Source organism: Schistocerca americana, chromosome 5, assembly GCF_021461395.2.
Source record: "Schistocerca americana isolate TAMUIC-IGC-003095 chromosome 5, iqSchAmer2.1, whole genome shotgun sequence".
NCBI classification, from domain to species: Eukaryota; Metazoa; Arthropoda; class Insecta; order Orthoptera; family Acrididae; genus Schistocerca; species Schistocerca americana.
In genome coordinates, this window is record NC_060123.1 from 519,107,401 (window position 1) to 519,130,734 (window position 23,334).

At 40.5% G+C, this 23,334-nt stretch overlaps 1 protein-coding gene across 4 annotated transcripts in view; it reads left to right on the forward strand.

Annotated features, from left to right (window-relative positions):
- LOC124616726 (cytosolic carboxypeptidase 1-like) overlaps positions 1 to 23,334 on the forward strand; it is a 514,069-nt gene that overhangs the window by 154,805 nt on the left and 335,930 nt on the right. For all 4 annotated transcript variants that reach the window (XM_047145088.1, XM_047145090.1, XM_047145089.1 and 1 more), the window contains exons 10-15: positions 7,166 to 7,337; positions 17,832 to 18,209; positions 18,307 to 18,516; positions 18,594 to 18,719; positions 18,835 to 18,943; positions 19,019 to 19,175. In XM_047145088.1, coding sequence (XP_047001044.1) covers positions 7,166 to 7,337; positions 17,832 to 18,209; positions 18,307 to 18,516; positions 18,594 to 18,719; positions 18,835 to 18,943; positions 19,019 to 19,175 — 1,152 coding nt within the window. The remainder of the gene's footprint in view (positions 1 to 7,165; positions 7,338 to 17,831; positions 18,210 to 18,306; positions 18,517 to 18,593; positions 18,720 to 18,834; positions 18,944 to 19,018; positions 19,176 to 23,334) is intronic.

The following is a 23,334-nucleotide window of genomic DNA, read 5'->3' on the forward strand; positions in this document are numbered from 1 at the left end:
TCCTTTTTACCGTAATCTACTATACAATTTTATCCCGCCTATATATACTCAATAATACGTAACACACTTCCAAACCATAACCAAAAAAATTTTTTTTTCCGCTTTCAACACTACCGCCGCTATAAAATCCACCGTTTCTAGTTCACCAACAGTTCCTTTCACCTATTAAACAATCATTTCGGCTAGTTCTAATAACTTTCGCTTTATTTCCATTTCAGTTTTTTCACACATCATTGATCGTTTTTAGCCGCTTCCCACAGGTTTTAACGTCATTATTTCTTCGTCAGACAATTGTTAGCATCATTCTCATAATCTGCCATCACAAAACCACTCCTTTTAATACATTTACACATAGTTTTTTCGAAATTTTCCCGCATTTCTCCACCCTTTAACGTGTTTTGGCGGCAACACAACCACCTAACCTTTATGCATATCGTTTTCTACCAACCCAAGTCCACCACAGGATCAACACAGCCCAGCTTTAACCAACACTTTTTCGCCTTTTTTCACACCAGATCTGCAGTTGCTTTCTAGTTCACCCTTATCTCTCCCCATATATATATATATCATTTTCGTTTCAGTCTCATGTTACATTTTCCACCTTCTAATACCATGTCACCCTCACAACACCCCCACAACGACCCCATTAAGTTTTATTTACATTCCCACAAACATACACACAAAATTCAAGCTTTCGCAACAAACTGTTGCCTCATCAGGAAAGAGGGAAGGAGAGGGAAAGATGAAAGGATGTGGGTTTTAAGGGAGAGAGTAAGGAGTCATTCCAATCCCGGAAGCGGAAAGACTTACCTTAGGGGGGAAAAAAGGACGGGTATACACTCGCTCGCTCGCGCGCGCGCGCGCGCGCGCACACACACATATCCATCCACACATATACAGACACAAGCAGACATATTTAAAGACAAAGAGTTTGGGCAGAGATGTCAGTCGAGGTGGAAGTGCAGAGGCAAAGATGTAGTTGAATGACAGGTGAGGTATGAGTGGCGGCAACTTGAAATTAGCGGAGATTGAGGCCTGGTGGATAACGGGAAGAGAGGATATATTGAAGAGCAAGTTCCCATCTCCGGGGTTCGGATAGGTTGGTGTTAGTGGGAAGTATCCAGATAACCCAGACGGTGTAACACTGTGCCAAGATGTGCCGTGCACCATCTACATCTACATCTACATCTACATCTATACTCCGCGAGCCACCTTACGGTGTGTGGCGGAGGGTACTTATTGTACCACTATCTGATCCCCCCTTCCCTGTTCCATTCACGAATTGTGCGTGGGAAGAACGACTGCTTGTAAGTCTCCGTATTTGCTCTAATTTCTCGGATCTTTTCGTTGTGATCATTACGCGAGATATATGTGGGCGGTAGTAATATGTTGCCCATCTCTTCCCGGAATGTGCTCTCTCGTAATTTCGATAATAAACCTCTCCGTATTGCGTAACGCCTTTCTTGAAGTGTCCGCCACTGGAGCTTGTTCAGCATCTCCGTAACGCTCTCGCGCTGACTAAATGTCCCCATGACGAATCGCGCTGCTTTTCGCTGGATCATGTCTATCTCTTCTATTAATCCAACCTGGTAAGGGTCCCATACTGATGAGCAATACTCAAGAATCGGACGAACAAGCGTTTTGTAAGCTACTTCTTTCGTCGATGAGTCACATTTTCTTAGAATTCTTCCTATGAATCTCAACCTGGCGCCTGCTTTTCCCACTATTTGTTTTATGTGATCATTCCACTTCAGATCGCTCCGGATAGTAACTCCTAAGTATTTTACGGTCGTTACCGCTTCCAATGATTTACCACCTATGGCATAATCGTACTGGAATGGATTTCTGCCCCTATGTATGTGCATTATATTACATTTATCTACGTTTAGGGAAAGCTGCCAGCTGTCGCACCATGCATTAATCCTCTGCAGGTCCTCCTGGAGTACGTACGAGTCTTCTGATGTTGCTACTTTCTTGTAGACAACCGTGTCATCTGCAAATAGCCTCACGGAGCTACCGATGTTGTCAACTAAGTCATTTATGTATATTGTAAACAATAAAGGTCCTATCACGCTTCCCTGCGGTACTCCCGAAATTACCTCTACATCTGCAGATTTTGAACCGTTAAGAATGACATGTTGTGTTCTTTCTTCTAGGAAATCCTGAATCCAATCACAAACCTGGTCCGATATTCCGTAAGCTCGTATTTTTTTCACTAAACGTAAGTGCGGAACCGTATCAAATGCCTTCCTGAAGTCCAGGAATGCGGCATCAATCTGCTCGCCAGTGTCTACGGCACTGTGAATTTCTTGGGCAAATAGGGCGAGCTGAGTTTCACATGATCTCTGTTTGCGGAATCCATGTTGGTTATGATGAAGGAGATTTGTATTATCTAAGAACGTCATAATACGAGAACACAAAACATGTTCCATTATTCTACAACAGATTGACGTAAGCGAAATAGGCCTATAATTATTCGCATCTGATTTATTACCCTTCTTGAAAATGGGAACGACCTGCGCTTTCTTCCAGTCGCTAGGTACTTTACGTTCTTCCAGCGATCTACGATAAATTGCTGATAGAAAGGGGACAAGTTCTTTAGCATAATCACTGTAGAATCTTAAGGGTATCTCGTCTGGTTCGGATGCTTTTCCGCTACTAAGTGATAGCAGTTGTTTTTCAATTCCGATATCGTTTATTTCAATATTTTCCATTTTGGCGTCCGTGTGACGGCTGAAGTCAGGGACCGTGTTACGATTTTCCGCAGTGAAACAGTTTCGGAACACTGAATTCAGTATTTCTGCCTTTCTTCGGTTGTCCTCTGTTTCGGTGCCATCGTGGTCAACGAGTGACTGAATAGGGGATTTTGATCCGCTTACCGATTTTACATATGACCAAAACTTTTTAGGGTTCTTGTTTAGATTGTTTTCCAATGTTTTATGTTCGAATTCGTTGAATGCTTCTCTCATTGCTCTCTTTACGCTCTTTTTCGCTTCGTTCAGCTTTTCCTTATCAGCTATGATTCAACTACTCTTAAACCTATGATGAAGCTTTCTTTGTTTCCGTAGTACCTTTCGTACATGATTGTTATACCACGGTGGATCTTTCCCCTCGCTTTGGACCTTAGTCGGTACGAACTTATCTAAGGCGTACTGGACGATGTTCCTGAACTTTTTCCATTTTTGTTCCACATCCTCTTCCTCAGAAATGAATGTTTGATGGTGGTCACTCAGATATTCTGCGATTTGTGCCCTATCACTCTTGTTAAGCAAATATATTTTCCTTCCTTTCTTGGCATTTCTTATTACACTTGTAGTCATTGATGCAACCACTGACTTATGATCACTGATACCCTCTTCTACATTCACGGAGTCGAAAAGTTCCGGTCTATTTGTTGCTATGAGGTCTAAAACGTTAGCTTCACGAGTTGGTTCTCTAACTATCTGCTCGAAGTAATTCTCGGACAAGGCAGTCAGGATAATGTCACAAGAGTCTCTGTCCCTGGCTCCAGTTCTGATTGTGTGACTATCCCATTCTATACCTGGTAGATTGAAGTCTCCCCCTATTACAATAGTATGATCACGAAACTTCTTCACGACGTTCTGCAGGTTCTCTCTGAGGCGCTCAACTACTACGGTTGCTGATGCAGGTGGTCTATAGAAGCATCCGACTATCATATCTGACCCACCTTTGATACTTAACTTAACCCAGATTATTTCACATTCGCATTCACTAATAACTTCACTGGATATTATTGAATTCTTTACTGCTATAAATACTCCTCCACCATTGGCGTTTATCCTATTCTTGCGGTATATATTCCATTCTGTGTCTAGGATTTCGTTACTGTTCACTTCCGGTTTTAACCAACTTTCCGTTCCTAATACTATATGCGCACTATTTCCTTCAATAAGAGATACTAATTCAGGAACCTTGCCCTGGATACTCCTGCAGTTTACCAATATTACGTTAACTTTTCCTGTTTTTGGTCTCTGAGTGAGGACGGACGTTCTTTATCAACGATGATAATGTCCTCTCTGGTAAGCCGTCAGGTATTTTATCGTTTCGCCCAAGGGGGGGTCCCTCTAACCTAAAAAACCCCCGTGTGCACGCCACACGTACTCTGCTACCCTAGTAGCTGCTTCCGGTGTGTAGTGCACGCCTGACCTGTCTAGGGGGGCCCTACAGTTCTCCACCCAATAACGGAGGTCGATGAATTTGCAACCATTATAGTCGCAGAGTCGTCTGAGCCTCTGGTTTAGACCCTCCACACGGCTCCAAACCAGAGGACCGCGATCGACTCTGGGCACTATGCTGCAGATATTAAGCTCAGCTTGCACTCCGCGTGCGATGCTGGTTGTCTTCACCAAATCAGCCAGCCGCCGGAAGGAACCAAGGATGGCCTCAGAACCCAAGCGGCAGGCGTCATTCGTTCCGACATGTGCTACTATCTGCAGCCGGTCACACCCAGTGCATTCAATAGCTGCCGGAAGGGCCTCCTCCACATTACGGACGAGACCCCCCGGCAAGCACACCGAGTGCACACTGGCATTCTTCCCCGACCTACCCGCTATTTTCCTGAGGGGCTCCATAACCCGCCTAACGTTGGAGCTCCCTATAACTAATAGGCCCGCCCTCTGTGACTGTCAGGACCTTGCCACAGGGTGATCAATCTCCGCCACAGCGTGATCCTCATTACCAACAGTTTTCAAAACTCTTTGTCTTTAAATGTGTCTGCTTGTGTCTGTATATGTGTGGATGGATATGTGTGTGTGTGCGAGTGTATACCCGTCCTTTTTTCCCCCTAAGGCAAGTCTTTCCGCTCCCGGGATTGGAATGACTCCTTACCCTCTCCCTTAAAACCCACATCCTTTCATCTTTCCCTCTCCTTCCCTCTTTTCTGACGAAGCAACCGTGGGTTGCGAAAGCTTGAATTTTGTGTGTATGTTTGTGTGTCTATCGACGTGCCAGCGCTTTCGTTTGGTAAGTCATATAATCTTTGTTTTTAGATATATTTTTCCCATGTGGAATGTTTCCCTCTATTATATCCATAATAATAATAATAATAATAATAATAATAATAATAATAATAATAATAATAGTAAATACAGAAAGAAAACTTTGTTTCCAGTAACTCGACACCCACTCTTATGCTCATTACTACCACATTCTCATAGAAAATCATGCCAACTTAGTGACTAGACTGAAGGCTTTCTAATAAATAGAACAGAGTATCTCATTTTGAACACAGAGAAATCCCCACTCGTGAAAGTGCTTAGAGATACAATCGAAGGGATTGGTACAGGACCATTACTGTTCACCACATAATATATAAATAACCTATTGGGTAACTGTTAAATCCCTATGAGGTTGTCCATGAATGATTAGAGAAGTTTCAATCCTAAAAAATTGTAGCAAAATGGAGGAAGACGTGCAGAAGATTGACAAACAGTGCAAGGAATGGCAGTTAACCCTCATCATAAACAAATGTAACCATTGCACATAAACAGGTAAAAATACTTGCTACTTTCTGACTAAGCAATGTAAATTGCTTGAAAAGGTCACATCCATTAACACAATAGAAGATAGATGGGTAGCTTTGAGAAATAAAATAATGAAGGCAGCATAGGGTCCAGCAGGTAGAAAGATAAGCAGTAATCCTTGTATAACAGAAGATATTTAATTTAATTGCTGAAAGAAGAATATATAAAAATGTATCAGATAAAGCACACAAAAGGAAATACAGACATTTAAAATCGAACTTGACAGGAAGGGAAAAATGGTAAGGTGAGGTAGATCATAAATGCAAAGCTGAAAAAGCATTCATAATTATGGTAAATATAAATGTTGCATACAGGAAAATTAAAAATAAAATAAAGAAGTAGATGAGATGAGACATATGATATTATGAGTGGACACAATGGTTCCAAAATACTACCAAAAATTATTTATATAGAAGTGGAAATACTAGTGGAAGCCAGACTTGGGGAAGATCAGGTTGAGTTCCAAAGAAATGCTGGAATATGTGAAGAGTTACTGAACCTGTGACTAATCTTACAAGATAGATTGAAGAAAGAAAAACCTATGTTTATAAAATTTGTAGATTTGGAGAAATCTGTAAACAGTTTGGGCTGGAAGTAACTGTTTGGAATTATGAAGGCACAAGGACTAAATTACAGGAAGCAAAAAGTTATCTACAACTTCTACAGAAATCAGTTTGCAGTTATAAATACTAAAGGACTTGAAAGGGAAGCAGTAGTTGAGAGGGTACTGACTCAGAGTTGTTCCCTATCCCAGATGATGTTCAATTTGTACACTGAATGAGCAGTAAAGGCAACCAGGAGAAATTTGGAAAGGGAAGTAATGTTCAGGGAGAAAAGATAAAATCTTTGAGGTTTACCTACAACATTTTAATTTGATCAGAGATGGCAAATGATGGGGAAGAACAAATGACTGGCTTGTATAGTGTCTTGAGAAGAGATTGTAAGATAAACATCAACAATTTAGGCATCAAAATACTGATGATGGCCAAAGTAGAGAGAGTATAAAATACAGACTGGCTACAACAAAGAAATTATTTCTGTAAAAGAGAAATATTTAAACATCAGATATAAATTTAAGTATTACGTATGAAACCTTTTTCTGAGAGTATTCGTCTGGAGTGTAGCCTTATACGGGAGTTAAATATGGGTGATGAACAGGAGACATAAGGAGAAAATATAAACTTTTGAAATGAGACGCCAGAGAATAATATTGAAAATAGATGGATAGATCTGATAACAAGTTCTGATTCAAACTTGCATAAATTGACCAATCAGTTGGTAGGACACATTCTAAGGCCTCAAAACAGTCACCTCAGTTATGCAGGAAAATGCGATAAGGACTTGGGAGGAGGTTGTAAAGGGAAACAAAGGTTTAAATACAGTAAGCAAATACAAATGGATAATGGTGCAGCAGGTACAAAAAGACTTGTCAGAAAATTGTGTGGTGAGCTGCATCCCACCTGGACTGAAGAAAACAGCAACATTTTGTCCTCTTGCTCTGCAGTTCATTTCCTTTATTACTGGCCTTTAAATTAGGAATGCAACTGTTTAGTGCCCATGTAGTAATTGATAACTGCTGTAGAATCTTGGTTGTCTGTTGCTTCAGATATGTGTTGTTTCAGGTGGATCATCTCGTGAAACAAGCCCTGACTCTGAAGATGAAAGCACTGAGGAGTTTCCGGAGGATGATGATGATGGTGTGACCCAGGAAGAGAATTTGAAGGAACTGCCAGAAAACAAAAGTTCTGATTATGTTCCTCGATCAGCATTGCGTGAAGCAGATGATTTGAAGCAGTAAGTGTACAACCCTTCGAAGTTTGTATGCTATTAGATTTTTTGCTCATATTATTATGATATGTACTGCTTACTATTGGAATCAAAACCAGTGCTTTTAAAATATTGAGATTGGTCAGTATCATCTATTTTAATCCAAATTTGGCAAACTTTACTGCAAGGAACTATTGTTTTAATCTATTTTTCCTAGCAAATCTTACAACTTTTTCTCTAGTCTCCTTCTTCTTCGTCTTCTTCTTTTAAATATTAATGTGTACCTACAATGTGGCTGCTTTCAAGTAGAAGTAATGCCATGCTAACTGATTATCAGCTATGTAAGGCAGTGACATAGTTCAACGATTAATTTAGAACACCATAATCTCAGAAACTGCTATAGGGATTTTGATACAGTTTTGACTGACAGATACACTGATTCACAAGGAAGATTTTTATATATTATTCATAAATATTTCATCCAAATTGTCTGATGATGGAAAATTAAAGCTACCATGTGAAAGCAATAAGATTACCACCTAGTGAACTGTCGCCGCAACTCGAGAGAGAGCAGCAGTGACTTGAAAGAGCAGCAGGCATGACCAGACTTGGATCTGATATGGTGATCTAGCAGTAGAGCATGTTGTTTTAGGATCAAATCTTGGCTGGATCACTTTTTTCACTCTGCCTTTTAACCTAACATCCACGTCTACATTTACATCTACATAGCAACCCCCGCAATCCACAGTATGGCATGTAGTGGAATGTACCCCATACCACTTCCAGTCATTTCCCTTCCTGTTCCACTCACAAACAGAGCTAAGGAAGAGGACTGTCTCCATCTGAACTCTCATCTCTTCAGTCCATGAAGCATCTCTGTAACACTGGCATGTTGTTCGAACCTACTGAAACCTGCGCCACCTAGGATGGCGCTTCTGCGCATAGAGGCAGAGTGGAAAGGAAGCATGGGAGGATGAGAACTGCATACGCGCGGCAGCAGAGAGCGGGCAAACGAAGTCCACGTTGCTGAAATGCGTTGCTGTGGATGACAGTCAGGCTCGTTTGCCTAAGTTACATTGTATTATACGTTCAAATCTATGAGGGGAATAATAAGGGAATAATAAATATTAAAACCAATTTTGGTAAATCGTCAGGAGAGAAATATTAATTCACATCTTGACGACGACATGTCCACTGCTCCACACAGGTACTCTGCATGATGTCGGGAGGCGACAACAGCTGACACAGCTTTGTGAAGATGTGAAGTACAATTTTTCTCAAAACGACATTGAAACTGATTGCAATAATTACCATTTATTGTGATTTGAACTGCATTATAAGTAAAAATTTAATACACAACAAAATTAACTTCACACACAAACCGAAATTATTATATTTGCTTGACAACTACTTCTCCTCAATAGAATTTTTAAAAATATGTAAGGGGTGTGTGTGTTTGATGATAGGTGTAATCACCGCGTGTAAAAAAGAATTAGTGGTAGAAAAGACTATCATAAAAATGGTCAGTCATTGTTAATGGGCATTATGAGTGTAAACTAATACGTTCGATATTACAGTGAGAGACAAGCAAACAATTAACCATCATCTGTGAATAACTCCAGGGAATCTGACCGATAACATCAAAAACCATTGATATCTCGACAAGTAGCAGTTACTGTCATTTTAGGGCCTTATCCAGTTCTTTCCTTGAAAATGACGGAGGTTTACAACATGGTGGGAGAAGCTTAACTTCTCCTTGGGCAATATGTTGAACATTATAGTGTGTATAATTGAAAGGATACAAAGTCCCAATCAAAAAGGCTAGGGAGTTCTCATGATTATGCATGCAACTGATATGTTGACAAACCTAGCTTTTAAACCACGAGTCTTTAAAACTAAGAAATATTGTTACTTTGTTCCAAAGTCTATATCAGGGGTTCCCAAACTGGGGGGGCGCGCCCCCCTGGGGGGGGGGGGCGTGATTATGTTGCAAGGGGGGCGCGGGTGGAGTTAGCGGTATAAACCTAATATTTCTTTTTAATATCGACATTTTAATAAAAATGAATGTGCAGGTATTAATGATAGATTATGGTGCTAAATGCAATCGTTTGGTGTCCCACTTCCCGCAATCCTATCTAAATAACCTATCCTAGAACGTACAGCTTTTGAAGATCACGTTTAGAATGTCACACACAGAAACTCTCAAAATTACGAAGGCGATATGCGTTAATTCTAATATATCAGATTTGTAAACAACTTACTTCTGACAACTGGAAAACAAAAAAGTCAGGTATTAACTATTCCGTACATTTGTACACATGAACTGAACGTAATCATGTTATAACTTTTAGCGGTAGTAGACTATGTTCATCAGAGTAATAATCACTTATACTGCGGAACTGCAAAAATGCTGTTTTATTACCCTGTCAACCCGCGGATCCCCATGTGATGCGATTACAGTGACTTTAATATACTGTATACGCTTCAAATGAACTGGCGGGTTCGTAATTTGGACGCCAGGGTCATGCCCTTTGTCACCAGAAAAATGTGCATGACGTGAATGCGAAACTAGTACAAGTGTTCGTTCTGAGCAGAGTACTTCATACCATTCTGGAAACATTGTCGTGACTGCTAACAATGAAACATAACCCAGCTAGCTAGAGAATGAAATCCATTATTGAGGCTACTTTTTTTTCGAACGGTCAGTACTACAGCTCTTTAATTCGGATTACTTATCTGACAAAACAGTTATTTTTCTTCTGCCTTTTTGAAATACGGCATAATTTCTTTTGAAATTACTGCACGTTCTTTGCTGCAACAATGGCTTCTTTTGGTATGAGTACAGAGATAACTGCTTGGCACTGTGCACAGTTTCCAGTGATGTGTGAGGTGTATCCATGAAATTTCTCCCAGCAAGAGGCCTGCTCGGCCACCAGGTCGCAGACAGACAGTGCACTGACTACCTGTGCTGCGGCTAGGCTTCCCCGTTCTTCGCCCCACTCCTCATAGGCAGTCATCTGAGGTGCCGACAGACGACAGTAGCTTTCCTTTATTTCAGTTGGTTGCTTGCAGTTGTTGACACATCTGATGTATTGGATTTTGCTGAAATCGCGTTGAATCTTTCACAGTTGTGCCTCAGTAAAATCTGTGTTAGTGCAAAATTATACTGTTAACTTCTTGTTTTCTTTTTACTTTGCCATGAGTGTCATGAAAAAACGTAAGTATGATTATGATTATATCAAATACGGTTTTGCTTCTATACAAAAAAATTGTGTTGACCAGCCGCAATGTTTTATTTGCCATGAGGTATTGAGCAATGATTCCATCAGACCTTCTCGTCTGGAACGCCATTTGTGGGAAAAGCATGGTGCATTGAAAGAGAAGCCGAAGGAATTTTTTGCTGCAAAATGTGATAATTGGATACTGCTGGATCCTTCGCTCAGACATCAGAAAAGGTACTGGAAGCCTCGTATGAGTTATCGCTACTTATTTCAAAGACCAAGATAAGTCATATTATCGGAGAGACACTAGTCAAACTCTGTTTGTCGAAAGCTGCTGATATTGTTCTTGGGTCAGAAAGCAAACAAAAACTTTCACAGATACCGCTTTCTGACAATACTGTGAAACGTCGGATTGATGATATGGCCGAAGACATACAAAATCAATTAGTTATGGCAGTCAAACAATCGCAGTTTTTCGCAATACAGTTAAGACGAGAGTACTGATGTTACGAACTGTTGCCAACTGCTAGCTTTCGTTCGCTATATAGAAAATGAAGCAATTAAAGAAGAGTTGCTGTTTTCTACAGAGTTAAAGACAACTTCAAAAGCAATTCATATAATGGCAGCCGTCTCTGAATTCTTTTGTAAAAATGAGTTATCATGGCAGAAACTGATAGGCATATGCATAGACGGCACCCCATCAATGCATGGATGTCGATCAGGATTCATGCAGATGGTCAGAAAAAAACCTAGTGTTTCTGCTATCCACTGTATAATACACCGTCAAGCATTGGCAGCTAAGGCACTTCCAAAGGAACTCAATGATGTCTTGAAACTGTGCATCAAAATCGTGAATCGTATTAAAAAGAGTGCGTTAAATTCCAGGTTATTTATGGCTCTTTGTGAAGACTTGGGAGCAGAGTATAAAACACTTTTATTTCATACAGAAGTACGCTGGCTCTCAAAAGGAAATATGCTAGGAAGATTATTTGAACTTCGAGACGAAGTGATCCAGTTTTTGGAAAATAACCAATAAACTGAATTGTATGTGGAATTTAGCAAGCCCGGCGTTCATGTTGCATTGGCTTATCTGTCAGATATTTTCGAGTCTTTAAACACATTGAATTTGAAATTACAAGGTGGAGAGTCAAACATATTTTTTCATCAGGATGCCATCAAAGCGTTTACTGGTAAGTTCCAACTATGGAAACGTAAAATTTTAGCCTGCAATTATTCCTGCTTTCCCAGATTGTTTGGAATCCTGGAAGAAGCCCGATTTCAAACCGATTTTAAGGATACTAATACTAGGAGTAAAATATCGAACCATTTGCAGCACCACATTGATGAATTCGAACGATGGTTCCCTAACAGTTGTGATGATAAAATTTATTATAGGTTAGCGACGGATCCATTTCACGTTGACGTGGATGTGTTACCAGACAGACTACAAGAGGATGTCTTAGAAATTAAAAATGATTCTGCAGCGAAGTATGACTTTGAGAAGATGGATAAGCCTTTATTTTGGGTGAAATATCTCACGGTGTATCCCAGCACAGCAGAACAAGCACTGAAACTGTATTTACTATTTTCAAGCACTTATTTGTGCGAAAGAGCATTTTCAGCAGTAGTGGCGATAAAAAATAAGCTTAGAAGCAAACTCAGTATTGCCAATGATTTACGTTGCGCAGTTACTACTATTCAGCGAAGAATTCAAAATCTTGTAAAAAATATGCAAGCTCATCCTTCACATTGATTTATTTTTTTCTTGCCATATGTTTGTGGAAATAATATTTTAATAATAAATACGTCACATTATAAGAGAACTTATTATTTTCCTCCTAACTATCCTTACATGTAGGTAATACTGTAAAATTATAAAAAAACTATTTCTAAGAAACAATATAAAATAAACATAGTGAATCTGATTTAAATATAAATACTGCGAGTGATCCTTATGGATTCTGATGTTACGTGTGGTATGTTATTCCAACTAATAATAGTATTTCTTCTGGGTGAAGACACAGCGAAAGTTTATCCTAGATATGGAAAGCGAAGAGTAGTCCTAAAATCGTATACTTGTGAAGAAATGGTGTGCAACAAGGGAATGTAATCAAGGTAAAGAAGTTGTTTTATTCATATTTTTTAAAGTTCTGTGTAGTCTGCAAAATTATTTCGTAAAACGTATTTTTTATTTTTTGTCTGGTTCTGTGAACTGGACCTTTGTCGCCGTTTGGTAACTGTCGTCGTTGACATAAATGCCAACCTATGCGCAATGACAATGGGGAGCGCTATAGGCGTACAAATCAGTGATGTTCGTCAACACCATGACTGAGCGACTATTTTTGATAATGAGTTAAAGTGATAAGCTACACTCAACTTAAAGTAATGGCCCGCATCCACTAATCTGAAAGGGTTGCAAATATTTTTCCTTGTTTACCAAGGACTTTCTTTACTTTAGGAGTGACTTATAATCACTAGACTAGACTAATGACGTAATAACTGCGACTCGATACATTAACAGCCCACCATGTTACATGACGTCACCATCACAAATTTTTCAATAGTTTCTTGATAATTAATAAAAATCTCTCTATTTTTAGGGGGGGGGGGGGTGCCTGGAAGTTCTCTTTTCGGCAGAAGGGGGGCATGACAAACAAAAGTTTGGGAACCTCTGGTCTACATTGTAATACCATCGTCACTTCTATTTGAGTCTGTTTCTGAGCAATCTGATTTTAAATTTACGATAATATGTTCAAGGCTTATATCCATCATCACTTTCCTGTCAATTTCTTCTTTCTGAAGCTTTTCAGCATGCCACACAGACAGTGCCCACACTACCGGTGGGATGTTGTTTGTTGCCTCATTGTCTACTGCCTCATGCACAAGCAATTCACTGTATGTTATCTTGAATGTTTTGTTTTTTCTCCCACATAGCCTTAAAATGCCCAAATGAATTCCAGGGGACTACAATGCCAGTGGTATGTGGGTAAGTGCAAAACTGTGTGATCCAGTTCGCGTGCAAGGAAGTCAAGTTTGTACGTTCTGTCACATGAGTTGTACAGTATAAATTAACGAGCTGCAGGAGATTGGCACAAGTTTGGTTTATGCAGTGCTTAGTATTCTTTTTTTTTAAGCTGGGGAAAATACCCGCTTTTCTGCTATTTGTACTTGATGTTTTCTATATAACAGTTGAATTAGAACTGGCAATGACTGATTTTGAAACAAGATAGACAAGAATTGTGAATCACGTCATGAAACTGACAGTGTTCATTGCCGAATAGTAATCACTGCTGTTTTTCTTGCATGTAAATACAAGTTTATTCTTAGAAATAAAACCAGAAGAAGAGTCAGCATGCAGAATAATTATCTGAAAACCTATCCGTATGAGAATTTTAAAACCACCAGTACCATCACTCATTTTCCAGAAGACTGGAATGATTCTAATTGACCCATCTTTCATCAAGGTAATACGCTGTTGAACTACCTCTTCCTCGTGTATCGTGAATCTTTATATGGGATATAGTTCATGCTGCACCTATGTCACTTCTTTGAACTAAAAGCTCTCTTCTTAACACATCTGGAATCAACGTCTTTTAAAATTCATTACCTGATGAAGCGCTTACCATTGAAGCCTACATAACTGTAACACATTTTTGTTATGTCGGGCATTCATCATTCACATGGAGCACTTTAAAATATTGTTGTTAAAACTATCCATTTGTGTTACAGGTTCTTTGCGATTTCAGTGCTTTCCAGGCGACAGGAAACGAACTGTTTCTACGGTTCCTACAGCCTTGACACTTTATTTTACAAGTCTCTTTACAGTTCTCTTTTTGACACCACATGGTTCTGGAGTCTGTTCTTGTGTTTTCCAGTGTCAACAGCAGAGACCTGCTTTTAAATTCACATTTGAAAAAGTTATAAATGTGGTAAATAATTTGCCTCGCCTGCTTGTAAAGCTCTTCACTTTTATTGCTGTCACCTGACCTTTTTTTAAAAAATGCAGTTAAATATTTACAAAATACACATTCACAGCTATATTGCTGCAAGAAAAAAAAGAAACAAAATAATTGATATTAGAATGAATAATTTGGTGGTCGCGAAGTGCGGCAACAGCGCAGCGTGTAGGAGCGAGATTCTCACTCTCTAGCTGTAACTCTCTGCTAGCCACTCTGAAGAAGAATGAATATTGTTGGCTGCCAGTGACTAGTGGAGGGGGATGCGCAGAAAGGCTGAATATTGGGCCGCCGCCTTACATGACACGCACAATAGTAACAAATCTTAGGAACCCATCTTACTATTGCTTCAATGTCTTCCTTTGATCCAACCTGGTATGGATTTCAAATACTCAAGCAGTACTCAAGGACAGGTTGCGCTAGCCCAATAAACAGAAGTCGACCATTTGCCTTCACTACCACATTCTTCATATTCTCATTGCAGTGTATATCTCCTTGCAACATTATACCCAGATATTTAAACGATGTGTTTGTGTGAAGTAGGACACTGCTAGTGCTGTATCTGAACATTATGCATTTGTTTTTCCTACTCATCTGCATTAATTTATACATTATGTATCAAAAGTATCCAGACACCTAGCTGCAAATTACTTAAAAGTTCATGGCGCCCTCTGTCGGTAATGCTGGAATTTAGTATGGTGTTGGCCCACCCTTAGCCTTGAGGACAGCTTTTACTCTTGCAGGCATATGTTCAGTCAGGTGCTAGAAGGTTTCTTGGGGAATGGCAGCCCATTCTTCACGGAGTGCTGAACTGAGGAGAGATATCGGTGTAGGTTAGTGAGGCCTGGCACAGTCGGCTTTCCAAAATATCCCAAAGGTGCTCTATAGGATTCAGGTCAGGACTCTGTGCAGGCCAGTCCATTACAGGGATGATGTTGTTGTGTAACCACTGCACCACAGGCTGTGTATTATGAACAGGTGGTTGATCGTGTTGAAAGATGCAATCGCCATTCCCAAATTGCTCTTCAACACTGGCAAGCAAGAAGGTGCTTAAAACATCAATGTAGGCCTGTGCTGTGATAGTGACATGCAAAACAAGGGGTGCAAGCTCCCTCCATGAAAAACATGACCACACCATAACACCATCACCTCCAAATTTTACTGTTGGCACTACAGACACTGGCAGATGACATTCACCAGGCATTCTCCATACACACACCCTGCCATCAGATCGCCACATTGTGTACAGTGATTCATCACTCCATACAATGTTTCTCCACTGTTCAATTGTCCAATGTTTACGCACCTTACACCAAGCAAGATGTCATTTGGCATTTTGACGTGTGGCTTATGAGCAGCCACTCAACCATGAAATCTCAAGTTTTCTCACCGCCCACCTAACTGTCATAGTACTTTTATCTCACAAAGTACCAAGTAGTTTCAGAATATTATGCCCAAAACATGAATGGATTATTGAATTTTCAGGAAGTCTGAAAACTACATATGAGACTGAAACCCAGTCACCTGGTTTTCATGGACAGTACTCTTCCAGGTCAGCAGTCTGTTTTTCCTTCACAGATTAAGACAAGCTTCGGTCCACAACTACATATTTTAATATTTTATTTCATTCCAAACTCTTTTTTAAGCTATCATATTATCTTTGCAAGACAGTCAACCATATGATAGAAGATAGACAAGAATCCTGTTTCAAAACGTGCCCAGGCACACAGTTTTGATGTGTCATGAATATTCAAGAACTCAAATACTAAACCAGAAGTAACAAACAGAGGGCGTTTGAAAAGTCTGTGCAAAGTCCAAGAGATGGCACCACCAGCATGTACTGAGGTCATATTTAGTCAGTAGCATCTTTGGAAAGAACGCACACCATGTTTCAGCCATATTGGTCTATTTCCTTGTGTTTGGCATTCGTGTGAATCAAGGAAGTCGAGTGATTGTCAAAAACTGGATGAAAAAGAATTTCGTGTGGTGATTAAACATTACTTTATGAAAGGCAAAATGCCTCAGGAGACTAAAGAGGAGCTTAATAAACATTACGGTGACTCTGCACCTTCGATTAGAATAGTTTATAAGTGGTTTCAAAATTTTAGGAGTGCCATATGGGCACAAGTGATGCTGAACGTTCTGGACACCCTGTGGAGGTTACGACTCCAGAAATCATTGATAAAATCCATGATATGGTGATGGACGAGAGAAGAGTTAAGGTGCGTGAGATTGCTAGTGCTGTGGGTATCTCAAATTAATGGGTACATAATTTTTGCATAAACATTTGGACATAAGAAAACTATCCGCAATATGGGTTCTGCAATTGCTCACGCTTGACCAAAAACAGAATCGTGTGAAGTGTTGCAAGAATGGTTTGCAGCTGTTCATGAAGAATCCGCAGGACTTTAAGCATTGTTTTGTCACTGTGGATGAAAAATGGATACATTACTATACTTCTGAGACTAAACAACAATCTAAACAATGGGTTACCAAGGGAGAATCTGCACGAAAAAAGGCGAAGACCATTCCTTCGGCTGGCAAGGTTATGGCAACTGTCTTTTGGGATTTGCAAGGGATAATCCTCATCAACTATCTGGAAAAGGGTAAAACTATTACAGGTGCATATTATTCATCGTTATTGGACCGTTTGAAAACCAAGCTGCAAGAAAAGCGCCGGCGATTGGACCGCAAAAAGTCCTTTGCCATCACGGCAATGCGCCAGCACACACCTCAGCAGTTTTAGTCGCAAAATTATTGGAAATAGGATTCCAACTCGTTTCACATGCCCCCTGTTCTCCAGACTTGGCTCCATCAGACTGCTATTTGTTCCCCAATTTGAAACAATGGCTGGCGGCACAAAGATTTTATTCAAATGAGGAGGTAATTGCAGCAACTAATAGCTATTTTGCAGACTTGGACAATTCCTATTATTCAGAAGGGATCAACAAATTAGAACAGTGTTGGATGAAGTGTGTAAGTCTAAAAGGAGACTATGTCAAAAAATAAAACAGGTTTACCCCAAAAATGTAAGTAGTTTTTATTTTTGCACCAACTTTTCAAACGCCCTTCGTAGTAGCTCCAGCTGTTGTTGCTGATCAACATATGACATGACTAAAGTATTTTTATATGAGCATAAAAAAATGTAAATTTTCTTTAGATAGAGCAAAGACACAATAGAATAAAGAAATGTGTTATATTTATTTTAATCAGCATTGAATGCAGCTGAAATAGTAAATCTGTAATGAAGTCTGTAAATGTGAATAACTATACATACCATTATTTACATGCCCTTTTGATGTGCTACGTCATTAATATGGCAATTATTATGGGTTTTCTTTTAGGTATGAATCATTTTTCCAAGAGCTGAAAGGGCCTTGTGTTTGCAGCAAAATGAAATGCAATTCTGGAAGCAGGGAAATAACACTTAAGAAAAGTTGTTCCTTTGATGCATTGATGGGAGAAAGTGACCTAAAGAAGAAAATCATGGAATTTAATTTGACAGAAAACACTCTCCATTTTTCATCTGCTGCATATACAGGAGCTTCCCAGTCGCACAACTCGAACTGTTCTACCAGAAATGAAAGTAAGGATCAGTGTATACAAGGGAAAAGTTTTCCTGTGGATGGAGGAGGTGAAAATATTAGTGAAAGCAGCTCTACATTAATATCACAAAATAATTTGATGTTGAAAAAGGATGTTGCACAGACTCCAAATGGAAGGTAAAGCATGCATTTGTAGGTAATCAAGCCCATATAATAATGAAACGCTGTTACATAAGTGATTCATTATTTATTTTGTATACTGAAATTTTTACAGAAGTTTGGCTAGTAGCAGAGAAATGATAAAAGGTCTTACAGTATTTGAAAACATTCCTAATTACTCTACTTTCCATTATGCATATTCTGTGATTGCGTCAAGAGTCAACAGTGTGCTACCATTTGTTAAAGTGGCATATCCTGATATGATGGGTAGTGAAGGTTCAGGGAAGCTAGAGCCCTTGAATATAAAGGACAGAAGAACATGTAGGTATGTAATTGGCATCATGGCAGATTATTGATCTATATTTCCAGACCTTTTTCATACAGTTCTGTTTTCCATTTTAGGAGCAAACTTTTAAACTGTGTGGAGAGAGGTCTTCATCCAAATCAAGTCATGAACAAAGTTGTTTATGATTTGGATAGTTGGTCTTCAGTGGATCCATCTCATAGACTGATAAACGCAAGTGAAAAGTGAGACTACTGATAGAGAAATTTGAAATGATATATCATCACTAAATTGTCATTACAAACTATGGTGAAATATTTTTGTTCAATAAGTATTAATTATTGTGACTTTCACTAACAGGGTCCTTTTCAATATGGATGAGAGACACTTGGGAAGTGGTGAACCTGAGAAACGTCACTTGATTTTTGAGTCAAGGTTTGAAAGTGGAAACCTTAGAAAAGCTATTCAGGTATATAATACAATATATGACCCTGGTATCATTAACTGTTAAGTTCTATTTTGTACATTGTCTTGTTTATTGCAGGTTGGTCTCCGTGAATACGACTTGATTCTCATGCCTGATGTTAACTCCAGTAAGCATCATCAGTGGTTCTATTTTGAAATAAGTGGAATGGAAACTGATGTTGTTTATACATTTAATATAATAAACTGTGAGAAACAAAACAGTCAGTTCAATTATGGTGAGTTATTTATTAAACTGAAATCTCTGTTTGTAAAGTTAGCTAAATTACATGTTGTAGAGAAAGATTCAGTACATTTGTCAGTTTTGAAGAAGAGTCTTCTATTTATACAAAACTGTCATATTAATTTTGTGGTCTAATAACAAAATTATCAATTTTTGACAATATAATGCTATTGGTTGAATAAAAATATGGATTGGAGGGAAAGCCTCCTGTGAAATGACAAGTCATATACCAGCTGTTATGTAAACTCTGTTCGGCCTTTTACGCCGGCATGACTACCACCAAGTTATCGGTTAGGATGAATGGGCATAGGCAAAAGGTTTATACTGGCAGTGCACAATATCCTGCTGCAGAGTATGCTCTACAACATGACATTCATGACCTCAGTGCCTGTTTCACCACATATGCCATCTGGATTCTTCCCTCACAGATACCAGTTTCTCAGAACTCTGCTGGTGGGAACTAGCATTACAATATGTCTTTGGTTCTCATGACCCACCTGGCCTTAATTTACCTTAATTTTTTCCTTCTCAGCATTTCTCCACAGTAACTACTATTTTCTCCACTCTGTTTTAGTTTTATACATCTTTTATTTTCTGACCCATCTATTTTTCGCCATCCCCCTCCCTGTTTGTTACATATAATGCACTTAACTTTTCACTCTTATTAACTCGAGCACAATGTTTTAGCAGTAATCTCTGTCTCACCTATTAGCCTAGCCTCCACTTTTAAGCTCCCGAGTTTCCAAATCTCATGCAGTGCAGTCCTCAATCAGTTGTTCCTTCTCATCCTGTCCGGAAAGTCTCCCATGACCTGGGGTTGTAGTGACTTTTCTGAACTCTACCCCTTCTCCTAAACATCTTAAGTCCTTTTGCTTGACCCCTCTTCCCTTCCTTTCAACCCTTTTGCCAGGAGTAGGAGCCACTGGCTCTGAAAGATAGCATACATATGATCTTTTTTTATATTTTTGTTCTCCTGTAGCCTTTGGTGAGTAGATTTTATATCTATCAAATTACAATATAATTTCATAGTCTGATATATGCTTTATGATCAGAAATATATTGACAGATATTCAACTTGTAGTACCTTCTTTCATTGCTGTTAGTTTGGATAGGATTCAGCCTTTATGATCAGTGTTGTTGTCAGCAGTCCTAGGTGTATATAGACAGTAGCTACAGCATAGGGTTTACTCCTACATGTATAAGATGTGAGTTAACCTTTTAGAAACCTATAGGTAAGAAAAGTGCTATATTGTTATTTATGCACCACAGTTTGATTCGAAGACACTACTATGATTAATTCTACAGCTTTTGCATGAGCATTTGGTCACAAGTCTGAACTACAGAGTTTTGTTATAAAATGTTCAGTCAGAGAAGAGAGATTTTTGTGCTCTGAAAGACAGTGATCGCCACTGAAGTAATTCTATATGCTAGATTACCTGCAGCAGAACAGTAAATGTTTGTACTCTGCTGCATATACACATCCATACAGCGTTTTGAAAAGGCACAGCCCTTTCTGCATCAGGTGTAGACATTAATGATCACACATTAAATGAAACACTCCCCCAGGGGGTCCACAACTCTTTTGTGGATATGTGCGTAGCGAGCACAGGACCCTGAGCTAATGTGGCCCTCCTTCCTTTCTTTTTTCCTCCCTGTGTGTGTCTGAAGGCCGACCCACGCATTCCCATGTGTAGCCGGTGACAGGTTAATGCGTAATTCCCCGCCCCGGGTAGACAGGTAGGACACGTACGTACCCCCTGGTAACTGCCAGGCCCATGGAGGGGTGATTACCCGAGCTGATACCTTCCAAAAGTGCCGATTGGTCCCTCCATTCGTTTCTCGGGAGGTGTGACCTGAGGTGTGAACAATCACCTAAGGCGGGAGTGCCCTCAGAGAGGGCCCCCCACAAGGAAGGAGCGTGCCATTGGAGATGCCAGTAGTCATGGGGGATACTTCCGCAATGGTTTCCTCATCATCTACTATGTCAGCTCACAAGCGTAAGTTCAATTAGTCTCAGCCACGGACAGTTCTTCCATCATTGCCACAGTTCCTTGTTGTTTCTTGGTCTGACGAAGGTCAAGACTTCTCCACAGTCAACCCTTTCACTATTCAGAAAGGTGTCAACACAATTGCGGGTCCTGTAAAGTCTTGTTCCCAATTACGAAATGGCACCTTTTGTTAGAAACAGTCAGTGCCCTCCAGGCACAAAAAATGCTGTGTACTTCACTGTTACACACCTTCCCTGTCTGGGTGGAAGCGCACCACACTTTAAATTCATCATGTGGGGTCGTCTATACACGCTCCCTCAACAGATTGTCCAACGAGGAAATTCAAAACTACCTGTCTGACCAGGGTGTCACGGCTGTTCATAGAGCCATGAAAAGGGTTGACATGAACATCGTTCAAACCCGTACTGTCTTCTTGACATTTGTAGAGTTCAACTCACATCGAACACAAAAGTGGGCTATGAGATAATTTCCATTCGCCCTTACATCCCAAACCATACACGTTGCTATCGGTGTCAGTGGTTCAATCATACCAGCCAATCCTGTTCCAATCCAGACAAATGTGTTAAGTGTGGCAAGGATGCCCATGAGGGTGCTTGTCCACCTCCATCCCCTCATTGCATCAACTGTATGGGTGACCACACTGCTTCCTCTAGAGATTGCCCCATTTTTAAAGACGAACGGCTCATTCAGGAAATCAGAGTGAAGGAAAAGGTGTCGACCTTTGCTGCTCGAAAGTTATTCGCCAGTCGAAAGCCCACTGTGCCTCACACAGGTAAATACAGCACTGTCCTTTCTTCTCCTCGACCAACAAAGCAGGCAGCCACTCAGATTTGTGATCTCACCTTTAGTGCCACGGTTGTCAGATCGGCCAGCGCGAAGATCGCCCCTTCAACCTCCCCACTCTCACCCGCTCTCTCTATGGCTCACCCTTCATCGGGTTCTGCTAAATCTCAAGCCCCAAAATCAGAGACCCGGGCTTCCAAAAAAGAGCATACTCGTGAAGATTTTTTACGTACCCCAACTTCACAACCATCAGTTCCTCCTTCATCTCGATGTTCTGTTTCCAAAAAGGCTAATAAGAAACCCAATTCCTCTCCTTCTCCACCGTGGCGTGTCTCATCTACAGCACCGCCTGGTGGTAACCGCCCTCGGCTGTCTTCTGTGTCGCCGAGGCACACTGCTGGCGGCCGATCAACCGGCCGATCGCCGGTGGCAGGAGCTGCTCCCGAACAACCAATGGATCAGGATCTTCTGCCTTTGGCTGAATGCCGTTCCACGCTGTTGGTCGCAAGCTCTGAGCAGTCATTGAGTTGAGGGCAACCTTGGTCGCATTCTTCCATTTTCTGTCCACCCTTTGTCCATTATCCATTGGAATATATGCGGCATTCGAGCCAATCTGGATGAATTGTCGATCCTCTTACGATCCTACTCGCCGGTCATCTTCTGTCTTCAGGAAACAAAGCTGTGTCCCCACGACCGCTTTGTTTTCCCCCATTTTCAGTCAGTCCGATTTGATCTCCTCTCTGTTGAAGGCACTCCAACACATGGAGGACTCATGATTCTTCTCCATGAGACTCTCCATTATCACCCACTCCCCTTAAACACTTCCTTCCAAGCTGTCACTGTCCGTCTTTCCCTTTCTGGATACACCTTCTCTCTTTGTACTGCCTACATTCCATCGTCCACACCAATGGCATGAGCTGATCTCCTTCATCTTCTTGGTCAGCTTCTGCCCCCCCCCTATTTGCTGGTTGGGGACTTCAATGCCCACCACCCGCTTTGGGGATCTCCGCATACTTGTCCGCGTGGCTCACTATTGATAGACGTCTTACACCCAGCGGATCTTGTTTGCCTCAACACTGTGGACCCTACGTTTTTGTCTGCCTTCACAACAAATTTCTCTCATTTGGACCTTTCGGTCGGTACTGTTCCGCTAGCTCAGCACTTCGAATGGTTCGCTCTTGCTGATACACACTCAAGTGACCACTTTCCATGTGTCCTTCGATTGCAGCCACAACTACCATATATGCGCCCGAGACGCTGGAAGTTTGCCCAAGCTGATTGGACACTTTTTTCATCTCTAGCGACATTCAATGACCGTCACTTTCCTAGCGTCTACAATGAGGTCACTTATATTACAGAAGT